The sequence below is a fragment of the Mesoplodon densirostris genome, chromosome 2 (genome assembly GCF_025265405.1).
Source record: "Mesoplodon densirostris isolate mMesDen1 chromosome 2, mMesDen1 primary haplotype, whole genome shotgun sequence".
Lineage (NCBI taxonomy): Eukaryota > Metazoa > Chordata > Mammalia > Artiodactyla > Ziphiidae > Mesoplodon > Mesoplodon densirostris.
The window spans coordinates 128335649-128348316 of NC_082662.1; the positions used below are offsets into that span (position 1 = coordinate 128335649).

A 12668-nucleotide genomic window follows, 5' to 3' on the forward strand; every position below is an offset into this window, starting at 1 on the left:
ACAAATTGGAAAAGAAGAAGTAAAACTGTCAGTGTTTGCAGATAACATGATATTGTACATAGATAATCCTACAAATACCACCAGAAAACTATTAGAGCTAATCAGTGAATTTGGTAAAGTTGCAGGGTACAAAATTAATGCACCAATCTCTTGCATTTCTACACACTAACAACAAAAGATCAGAAAGGGAAATTAAGGAAACAATCACAGTCACCATTGCAACAAAAAGAATAAAATACCTAGGAATAAACCTACCTAAGGAGACAAAAGACCTGTATGCAGAAAACTATAAGACACTGATGAAAGAAATTAAAGATGATACAAACAGATGGAGAGATATACCATGTTCTTGGATTGGAAGAATCAACATTGTGACAATGACTATACTACCTAAAGCAATCTACAGAGTCAATACAATCCTTATCAAATTAGCAGTGGCAATTTTTTACAGAACTAGAACAAAAAAATCTTAAAATTTGTATGGAGACACAAAAGACCCCAAATAGCCAAAGCAATCTTGAGGGGAAAAAAACGTAGCTGGAGGAGTCAGACTCCCTGACTTCAGACTACACTACAAAGCTACAGTAATCAAGACAATATGGTACTGGCACAAAAACAGAAATATAGATCAATGGAACAGGATTGAAAGCCCAGAGAGAAACCCATGCACCTATGGTCACCTAATCTCTGAAAAAGGAGGCAAGGATATACAATGGAGAAAAGACAGCCTCTTCAATAAATGGCACTGGGAAAACTGGACAGCTACATGTAAAAGAATGAAATTAGAACACTCCCTAACACGATACACAAAAATAAACTCAAAATAGATTAAACACCTAAATGTAAGACCAGACACTATAAAAGTCTTAGAGGAAATCATAGGAAGAACACTCTTTGACATAAATCACAGGAAGATCTTTTTTGACCCACCTCCTAAAGTAATGGAAATAAAAACAAAAATAAACAAATGGGACCTAATGAAACTTAAAAGCTTTTGTGCAGCAAAGGAAACTATAAACAAGATGAATAGACAACCCTCAGAATGGCAGAAAATATTTGCAAACAAATCAATGGACAAAGGATTAATCACCAAAATATAAAAACAGGTCATGCAGTTCAATATTACAAAAACGAACAACCCAATCAAAATATGGTCTGAAGACCTAAATAGACATTTCTTCAAAGAAGATATACTGAATGCCAAGAGGCACATGAAAAGCTGCTCAACATCACTAATTATTAGAGAAATGCATATCAAAACTACAATGAGGTATCACGTCACACCGGTTAGAATGGGCATCATCAGAAAGTCTACAAACAACAAATGCTGGAGAGGGTGGAGAAAAGGGAATCCTCTTGCACTGTTGGTGGGAATGGAAATTGATACAGCCACTATGGAGAACAGTAAGGAGGTTCCTTAAAAAACTAAAAATAGAATTACCATATGACCCCGCAATCCCACTACTGGGACTATACACAGAGAAAACCATAATTCAAAAAGACAAACACACCCCACTGTTCATTGTAGCACTATTTACAATAGCCAGGTCATGGAAGCAACCTAAATGCCCATCGACAGACAAATGGATAAAGAAGATGTGGTACGTATATACAATGGAATATTAGCCATATAATGGAATGAAATTGGGTCATTTGTAAAGACGTGGATGAACCTAGAGACTGTCATACAGAGTGAAGTAAGTCAGAAAGAGAAAAACACATATCGTATATTAACACATATATGTGGAATATAGAAAAATGGTACAGATGAACCAGTTTGAAAGGCAGAAATAGAGACACAGATGTAGAGAACAAACTTATGGACACCAATGGGGGGAAAGGCGGGGATGAATTGGGAAATTGGGACAGTCATATATATACGAATAGATATAAAATAGATAACTAATAACAATCTGCTGTATAAAAAATAATTTAAAAACATAGACTAGATCACAATGTGGCTAATAGTATTTATTTCTTTATTCTATAAATTCTACAAATAGATAAGAATCAGGGATATGAATATCATTTTTTAAAGATGGACAGTGAAAGTGGTTGTAAAAAGCATATGGCAAATGGAAAAATGCTGGAGTAGTATAATTGGCTGGAATGAACTGCCTATTTGAGCCATCTGAAAATGTGATATCCTACTCAGTAATTCTGAGATAAAGGGACAGCTCTTCAAGAAACCACCATAGAAGAGGACTGCTAGCTAAAATTGCAGAACAAGCTGCCTGAAGGAGGGATTCTTTAGACAAATGTGCCAAATGTGTGTCAGTAAGGTAAAATTCTATCTACTAAGGAGTACGTTAGCAAAACCTGATTTTTGATTTTTGACCCTAGTACTCAAGACAATTCGAGACTGCTGTTCTGGAGCCTCTAAGACTAGAGTGCCGAAGCAGATACATACATAAACTGAGATACACTGCACTGAGGACTCAATGAAGAGACATCATAAAAAGTGTTAATTCTCTTTACTTCTGCAGCAGTCCTGGAATTGATTTTTTAATGTACATCTTAGCTTATCCTAAAATGATTATAAAATGGTTTATAAATCATACATCATACGATGATATTATTTAAAGAAAAGAGGAAGAGAGGAAAGGGAAAATGAGGTTCAACCAGTTAGATGAACCCAGAGGAATGCTTGAGATGAGACACACAATCATTTTGTTTTTCAATCCAGCAGAAATTCCTATAAATGATGAAGTACCAGCTCCCATGGCAAAATAATTCAGTAGAGCTTTCCTTCTGGGAATATTTAATAAATTTAAAAACCAAAGAGACTTTAATTAAATGAATTATCTGTGTTAAGTAGAAAGTAACTAATTATAATAATTAATATTAATAGAAAGGGGTTCGGTACATAGACAAATATGAATTATTATTATGTGTATATAGGGGATAGTCAATGTGAAAATTAAAAACAAGCTTATGTCATGTGGAAAATCTCCATATGAAATAACTTGTATATACTTTGAAGGGTTTATTATAATCTGGATGTCCACATTTTAAAATAACAGGTAATAATGTTTAGACATTTTCTATCTCAACACTGCCTCAGTTTCACTATCAATACAGCCACATATTTCTCATATGTCATATTGGCTATGAAACTGCATTCTAAAGGGTAAAATCTTCAAAAGCTACTTACCATGGTTATGGCTTATAATCATCACATGTAGGTCATATACATTTAGAGTCTAATTTCCATTCTTTCACATAGCTCCAATATAAATAGACCTGCATATTGGTATATACAACTGATGATTTTGTTGAGAGTTTTCTTGCCTATTTGAAGTCAATAAGTTTTGTAATATCACTGCTCAATTTTATCTTTAAAATGCTACTAAGCATGTCTGAGCATTCAACAGATATAGCACCTTAATCTACTAGACTTAAAAGTACTCCACCCATGTGTGCTTAAGAGCATTCTAGAAACTAGGAGTCAACAGTAATAAATTCACTGAATGATGAAATATTTTTTTAAATTATAATTTATACCTATAAATATTGAATAGGAGTACGTAGTACATTTCTCTAAAGTGGGAATTAAACATGAAAGTATGTGTCAGGCTGGAATGAAGTGTTAATTGAAGGGTACTCTTATGACATTTCATCTGTGAGTAAAGGAAACTGACATGTCTCCAAGTTTCCAGCATGTAGCCTTAGTATCCAACTGTCACGGACATTGAAAATGCAAGGTAGGGGCCTCCCTGGTGGCGCAGTGGTTAAGAGTCCGCCTGCCGATGCAGGGGATACGGGTTCGTGCCCCGGTCTGGGAGGATCCCATATGCCGCGGAGCGGCTGGGCCCGTGAGCCGTGGCCGCTGGGCCTGCGCATCCGGAGCCTGTGCTCCGCAACGGGAGAGGCCACAACAGTGAGAGGCCCGCATACCGTAAAAAGAAAAAAAAAAAAAAAATGCAAGGTAGTTATTGTTGCTATGACATTTTATATTTGTGTCATACTTCATAGGTTTCTAAAGAATTTTAAATATATGATCTTATCTTATTATTACAAAAACCCTGTGAGAGAGTACATAATAGACCCTAGATAGACCTAAAGCCTAGATTATTATTTTGACCATTTAAACCTGGCCAAATCCTTCCCTCACATATACCCTTTCCCTCACAGTACCCTTCCTTCACAGTACCCTTCCCTCACACCCACTCTCCCTCACACCTACCCTGCCCTCCCACCTACCTCAGGCTTTATATCACATTGCTTCAGTCAGAAATAATACACTCCGTCAAAGCAACAGCAAGAGAAAACAGCTTCAGAAGAAGCAGAGTACAGCTTCTTGTATCACACAAATTTATAACCATATATTTTAAAATTTAGAATAAGATTACATAAAAGAGTAAAACAAAGGACTGCTAGAATTAAACAGTAAATTCTAAAAATAATAAAATATAGATATGCCCCTCTAAAAAAGCAATGGTTAATCTTTTCCATATATTGTTTCTTTTTTATATTTGCTAACAGTTGCAAAGTAAATTCTCCAAACTATTTCCTCACTCACATTTTTCAAGTGAATAATAAATTAAAAAATCAGAATTCTCTCTGCCATGTAAGTCTCTCTTCTTCAGCCAAAATAATCAGAGGGAAAATAATTTCTTTTAATGTTTTACACTATTAGCAGGCCCTGCTCAGTATCTGTTTACAATATGTACTACTAAAATGACACAGTAAAATTAAAACATAGTTAGAAAAATAATGCTTTTGTCAGGTTGCAAAAGCTGATACTTACCAAAGGGGACAATTTTTGTCTTCTTGGAGATATCTCACTTTCCTTAGTTGCTTGTTGGCATAGCAAAGCTTTGAGTTGATTAACTATGGAGCAAAAGTGATGGGTTTATTCACCTTATTTTAGATCCATGGTTTATTATCACCCATCTATCCATCCATCAATCTGACAAATATTGTTTAAATATGTATTATGCACCACAAAATGTGCTACTGACTGGGGACACAAAGACAAACAAGAAAACCTCTACCACTTAAGAGCTAAGAACCTTGCTTGTGAGCAAGAGGGATATAACTAACAGATATACAACAATATAATAAGCTCTAGGTAGACCTAAGCTATGCATAGTGCTATGAAGAGGAAGCACATAATTGTTTTCACAGAGAAGACAATACCGTGAAGGATATACAGGAGATTACCAAGCAGAAAAGGGTGAGAAAAAAATCCAGTTAGAATGTGTGGCTCATGCAAAGCATAGAAGCATGGCTATAGGTTGGTATGATTAGAACATGGCTTGAAAGATAGACAGTTGAAAGGAAAACAGAAAAATAAGGCTGGAGAGGCAGCTTGGATTCATCTTAAGGAAATACTGCTACAACATCCTATAGGCATTGAGAAGTCAAAATAAAAAAAAAAATAAGCAAGGGAATTAGATTAGCTGATTTGTGTTTCTCGACTAAAATCCTAGCAGTAAAGGATAGATTGGAGTCATTACTGTATGGAGTTTAAAGAATTCACTGTGTGTCATTCAGGTCAGGACTGACATTCACACTCACCAGCATGGCTGTGTTGCAGTTCACGCCAGGCATTCCCAGAATCCTCATTTCCTACACTGGTACTAAAAGAAGGATCCATTACATCTTCTCCAATAGTGACATCACCTTCTCTCAGGGCACATTTCAATTGGTGAATGCTTCTGTTGGCACGATCTGTAACAACATGATGAAAATCAGGGCCAGTGAAATCTGGGCGACCAAAGGTACGCTGACTCAAGAAGACAATTTCTAAAGGAAAAGCAATCATTTCTCATACTTCATGGGGAAAAAAGCATAGTTTTGTTTCTAGCTTGCTGAGGAACATGCCAGAGGAAGTGAGAGATTAAGTTCATGGGTTAGAAGTTAGACTTGATGATCTCTAAGGTCCCTGACACCTCAGTGATTGATTGATATTCACTATATATAGCTCTACTGCTGAGGAGGACTGAATGGGAGAGCTTCTCCCCCCTCCAATCCTCCAAACAATAGCCTCACAGGGAAAGCACTATCCTAACCCCTCAATGCCTAAGACTCCCCTACCCCTTCTGGAGAGGGGTGGGTGGGCAAAACTGGCAAAAGGGACACCACCACACCAAGTTCCTGCCCAAGGAGGCCTCCTTGTCCCTGTGGGCCAGATGTCCCTCTAGCAGCAACAGACATATGACTACCTGGCCTAGTTTTGATCAAGATTTGAACAGCTGACATGCTTATAGCGGCAGCCTCTGTACTACAGTCGTACTTACGTACTGCTGGCTGACTACAGCTTATGTAGAAATTCTTGGTTAGTGTACCTGACTACGCCTAGAATTGAAGCTTAAACTCACTAGCACATACTTAACATAAATAGTCAAAATGAAGTATTTTAAGGTATATTATTCTAGTAGTTCATCTCTAAAAATAGCCCCCAAAGAACCCAGCCTCACATCCCTGTCCTCTCCCAGGTTGAAACTCAGTGGGCCTGTAACCTGCACTAACCAAGAGAATGCAATGGAAGGCACACCACGCCAGACCAGTCACATCTTTAAAATATCTGGTAGCTTCTGCTTCTAACCTCTCGGAACTCTGGTTTTTGTAAACTCCAAGCCAAACAAAGTAGGAAGTCTGGCTACCTTGCTGGAGAGATTGTGAAGAGGCCATGTGGAAAGGAAAGCCCCTCAGACCACCACAGGGAGAACGAGAGAAGCCCAGCCCCACTAACAGCCCGGTGGAGTCTCCTGATGACTGCAGCGCCAGAGGCCATCTACCTACAATGGCATGAAAGAGACCCGAAAACTGCCCAGCTTGAGTCCAATTAACCCACAGATCTGTGAGAGATACTACAAATGCTTTTAGTTGTTGCTTTCTGCCATCAAGCTTTAGTGTCTTGTTAAGTAGCAATAGATGAACTGAAATAATTATTCAGTGAAATATTTACCCAAAAAAATCTTCAGCAAAGGATCAAAGTCTTACATTAATAACAGAACTATACTAATATAGTAATATTATACTGTACCATATGTTAATACTATACTATAATAATATACTAATGATACTGGTGATGACATTACTAATAATTCTACCCCATTTTATGGATATTTTACATGTATGACAACTGGAGAACAAGGCAATCAATTGGTAATTTCATTAATTAAAGTCCAGTTACTTCCTCAGGTTTAAACTTGTTATTTCTGCTAATCTCTTATGATTAAATTCTCCAGTTCCAATCTAGAAAACATTAACTATAACAAAAAAATGTTCCTTGTACATTAGAACTGAAACCCAGATTTCACTCATCATTTTCAAATTTTGACATCTGTATTTGAAAGTTATTTTTAATTCATAAATTTACCAAATATTTACATATATCTAACATAGAAATTTATGTTAGAAAAAGATGAATTCCCATGCAAGTTCATGTATAGCTATTATCTATTTCAAATGGATTCTATCTAAATAATTCTTAAGATTTTCAGAGATTTTTTTCTAAGTAAAAACTTTCCCTAATTCAGAGCAACACATAACAATGATGCCAATGAAGTTCTCTCTTTCTTCTGACCAAGGCCCTTCCTTGACAATTATATCTATTTCGTCTTGTGTACTCAGGAGAAAAAGCTCCTATTCCTTACTACCTACGTGGGAACCCTAAAAAAGCTATAAAACAGCTATCTTTTCATTACCAGTCATGGATGGAAATATATTTATAAACATATATTCTACAGGACCTTGAAACATAGATTATACTTCCTCCAAGCTCATTAATTTAAGTTTGAAACCAGAAAAAAATAACTTAAAAAACTAACTTAATAGAAAAAAATATTCTCTATCTTACAAAATCTCTAATATAGGTTCTTTGCTTACAGCAACTCATTTTCTACCTTGATTAAACTAAAGAAAACAGTTTTTTTAGGTCAGGGTTCAACAGTGAAATTCTACTACTAACTACACAAGAGACCCAGGGAATTTACCACTACAATTTTCTCCACATCAATCCTGTTTCCACGCAGACCTTTCTCTGACTGGAATTTGGAATTGATAACTAACCAAGCCTGGTCTCCTTTTACTCCTCATGAGTTTAAAAAAGTCCAGATAAGATGCATTCCTGGTTTTAGTAAAATGAGAAGCAGCAATAGTTTTTCAATAACTCAGTATTTTCTAAAGAGACTTGTTAAAAAGGAAAATCAAAGTGTTACTTGATAAGCAATTTAGTTCACACAGCGTTAGACTTAATGCACTGAAATCTATGAATAAAGCACTTATCCTTACTGCATCCATTAAAAGGAAAGAGAGGGTTTGAATTACACTATAAGTGTGCTCTGTGGAGCCATCAAATGACTTCATCTATAAGACAAAGGATAATTATTTATTTATACCTAATCTGACTAAAAGCTAATAAGCGATATTAGGAAAAGGAAAGGAAATCTGAAAAAAATTGTGTAGTTGTAAATCCTTATAGGTAGACTTCTTTCATTAGCTTACAATGATGGCAGAGATTTATGAGCGTATTTAATCCCTTTCCTAATATTGTTTAATCTTTTAGAATTTTTAACATTCAAAGACCATGTGTTAAATTGCACTATGAAAATAGTATTATGTGAAATAGTAATATATTGAACTCAACAACCATCCCAAAGAGAAGTGATTACACAAGGTTAGGGGTTTTTTCCAACGAGTGACTTTAGTTGTTAGCATAAGAGATGGAAACAAGGAATTTGTAAGAACTGTGTCCTAAAACTAAAACTAAGGAGGTAAGTGATATTTTAAAGTCATTTCAATACTACATTTCAAAACATGTTAAATGTTTTTCAAATATATACATACTAACATAATTATACACTGCAACAGACAAACAGAGTTAATCCTGAGGAATAACAACACTCAGATCTTTCAAGACATATAAAACCCCACTGCTCTTCAACTGGAGCCATTGCAACTGAAGGCCCCATAATCCTTATTAAGAACACTGCTCCCCAGATGCAGTTATCTGCTGCTTACATGTAAGGAAACCAGATTAGACAGGAGGTTCCAGTTATGGTTTCCTGTCCCACTTTTAATGGGCACAGCTTTAACTGTCTATAAACGAGAGATGGAAAGAATACTCATTTCCTCTCCTCTCTGAGAGGACAGTAAGAGATTTCACAATACATCCTGATTTCTTCTCTCCAGCACCAACTATGGGCTGAATATAAACTTAATTACGTTCTGCTAATTTGGGGTTTTTTTTGTTCTTCTTTCTCTAATGGCTTTAGGTATAAGGTTAGGTTGTTTATTTGAGATTTTTCTTGTTTCTTGAGGTAGGATTGTATTGCTATAAACTTCCCTCGTAGAATTGCTTTTGCTGCATCCCTTAGGTTCTGGGTCGTTTTGGGTTTTGTTTTCATTGTCATCCGTTTCTAGGTAGTTTTGATTTCCTCTTTTATTTCTTCTAGTAGCGTATTGTTTAGCCTCCATATGCTTGTATTTTTTACAGTTTTTTTCCTGTAATTGATATCTAGTCTCATAGTGTTGTGGTTCGAAATGATACTTGATATGATTTCAATTTTCTTAAATTTACCAAGGCTTAATTTGTGACCCAAGATATGATCTATCCTGGAGAATGTTCCATGAGCACTTGAGAAGAAAGTACATTCTGTTGTTTTGGATGGAATGTCCTATAAAACTACCAATGGCATTTTTCACAGAAGTAGAACAAAAAATTTCACAATTTGTATGGAAACATGAAAGACCCCGAAGAGCCAGAGCAATCTTGAGAAAGAAAAACAGAGCTGGAGGAATCAGGCTCCCTGACTTCAGACTATGCTACAAAGCTACAGTAATCAAGACAGTATGGTACTGGTACAAAAACAGAAATATAGATCAATGGAACAGGATAGAAAGCCCAGAGATAAACCCACGCACATATAGTCACCTTATTTTTGATAAAGGAGGCAAGAATATACAATGGAAAAAAGACAACCTCTTCAATAAATGGCACTGGGAAAACTGGACAGCTACATGTAAAAGAATGACATTAGAAAACTCCCTAACACTGTATACAAAAATAAACTCAAAATGGATTAAAGACCTAAATGCAAGGCCAGACACTATAAAACTCTTAGAGAAAAACATAGGCAGAACACTCAATGACATAAATCACAGCAAGATCCTTTTTGACCCACCTCCTAGAGAAATGGAAATAAAAACAAAAATAAACAAACGGGACCTAATGAAACCTAAAAGCTTTTGCACAGCAAAGGAAAGCATAAACAAGACAAAAAGACAACACTCAGAATGGGAGAAAAGATTTGTAAATGAAGCAACTGACAAAGGATTAATCTCCAAAATATGCAAGCAGCTCATGCAGCTCAGTATCAAAAAAACAACCCAATCCAAAAATGGGCAGAAGACCTAAATAGACATTTCTCCAAAGAAGATATACAGATTGCCAACAAACACATGAAAGGATGCTCAACATCACTAGTCATTAGAGAAATGGAAATCAAAACTACAATGAGGTATCACCTCACACGGGTCAGAATGGCCATCATCAAAAAATCTACAAACAATAAATGCTGGAGAGGGTGTGGAGAAAAGGGAACCCTTTTGCACTGTTGCTGGGAATGTAAATTGATACAGCCAGTATGGAGAACAGTATGGAGGTTCCTTAGAAAACTAAAAATAGAACTACCATATGACCCAGCAATCTCACTACTGGGCATATACCCTGAAAAAACCATAATTCAAAAGAAGTCATGTATCACAATGTTCATTGCAGCTCTATTTACAATAGCCAGGACGTGGAAGCAAACTAAGTGTCCATCAACAGATGAATGGATAAAGAAGATGTGGCACATATATACAATGGAATATTACTCAGCCACAAAAAGAAACAAAATTGAGTTATTTGTAGTGAGGTGGATGGACCTAAAATCTGTCATACAGAGTGAAGTAAGTCAGAAAGAGAAAAACCAATACTGTATGCTAACATATATATATATGGAATCTAAAAAAAAAAAAAAAAGGTTCTGAAGAACCTAGGGGCAGGACAGGAATAAAGACACAGATGTAGAGAATGGACTTGAGGACATGGGAGGGGGAAGGGTAAGCTGTGACAAAGCAAGAGAGTGGCATGGACATATATACACTACCAAACGTAAAATAGATAGCTAGTGGGAAGCAGCCGTATAGCACAGGGAGATCAGCTCAGTGCTTTGTGACCACTAGAGGGGTGGGATTGGGAGGGTGGGAGGGAGGCGATATGTGGATATATGTATATGTATAGCTGATTCACTTTGTTATAAAGCAGAAACTAACACACCATTGTAAAGCAATTATACTCCAATAAAGATGTTTAAAAAAGAGGCATGTTTTATATAGCAGAGCTGCATTAAAAAAAAAAACATGTGGCACGTATATACAATGGAATATTACTCAGACATAAAAAGAAACGAAATTGAACTATTTGTAGTGATGTAGATGGACCTAGAGTCTGTCATACAGAGTGAAGTAAGTCAGAAAGAGAAAAACAAATACCATATGCTAACACATATATATGGAATCTAAAAAAAAAAAAAAGGTTCTGATGAACCTAGGGGCAGGACAGGAATAAAGACGCAGACATAGAGAATGGACTTGACATGGGGAGCGGGAAGGGTAAGCTGGGACAAAGTGAGAGAGCGGCATATATACACTACCAAATGTAAAATAGATAGCTAGTGAGAAGCAGCCACATAGCACAGGGAGATCAGCTAGGTGCTTTGTGACCACCTAGATGGGTGGGATAGGGATTGTGGGAGGGAGATGCAAGAGGGAAGGGATATGGGGATATATGTATACGTATAGCTGATTCACTTTGTTATACAGCAGAAACTAACACAACAATGTAAAGCAATTATACTCTAATAAAGATGCTAGGAAAGAAAAAGAAAAGAAACAGTGATAGAGGGGAAAAGAGAAGAGGGTTTTTAATTAGAAAAATATGGATTCAGGGGTTGGGTGTGTGGGCAAGATGGACAAAGAGGGTCAAAAGCTACAAATTTCCAGTTATAAACTAAACTAAACTACGTCCTGGGATATAATGTGCAGCACCGTGACTATCATTAATAATACTGTGTTGTAGGTTTGAAGAGTAAATCTCAAACGTTCTCATCACAAGAAAAATAAAAATTAAACTTAATTAAGAATACAAACAGGGCTTCCCTGGTGGCGCAGTGGTTGAGGGTCCGCCTGCCGATGCAGGGAACACAGGTTCGTGCCCTGGTCTGGGAAGATCCCACATGCCGTGGAGCGGCTGGGCCCGTGAGCCATGGCCGCTGAGTCTGCACGTCCAGAGCCTGTGCTCCGCAACGGGAGAGGCCACAACAGTGAGAGGCCCATGTACCGCAAAAAAAAAAAAAAAAAAAAAAAAAGAATACAAACACAAATACAACCTCTGAGTCCTACAGGATCATATGAACATAAATGTAAGTAAATACTACTTCTGCTGGTCCACTATCCAAATATCAATCAATACAATGAGCACTGAAAAGGTTATTAAGCTGTTGACTGCCGAGAAATTTAAGTCTGTTTTATTCATTTTTGTAATCCAGTTGCTCTACTCTCTAACTCCTAGCTCAACACTGAGCCTCTCTTCATCAAGATGCTTTTGAACAAAAGGCAAATATGTCCCTGTCTAGGAAGGATCATCACTTATATACGTACTGTGGATTACT

General features: G+C 36.6%; 1 protein-coding gene across 4 annotated transcripts in view; it reads right to left on the reverse strand.

Annotated features, from left to right (window-relative positions):
• SDCCAG8 (SHH signaling and ciliogenesis regulator SDCCAG8) overlaps window positions 1-12668 on the reverse strand; it is a 274761-nt gene that overhangs the window by 255295 nt on the left and 6798 nt on the right. For all 4 annotated transcript variants that reach the window (XM_060090899.1, XM_060090898.1, XM_060090900.1 and 1 more), the window contains exons 2-3: window positions 5524-5676; window positions 4751-4833 (exon numbers count right to left, since the gene is read on the reverse strand). In XM_060090899.1, coding sequence (XP_059946882.1) covers window positions 4751-4833; window positions 5524-5676 — 236 coding nt within the window. The remainder of the gene's footprint in view (window positions 1-4750; window positions 4834-5523; window positions 5677-12668) is intronic.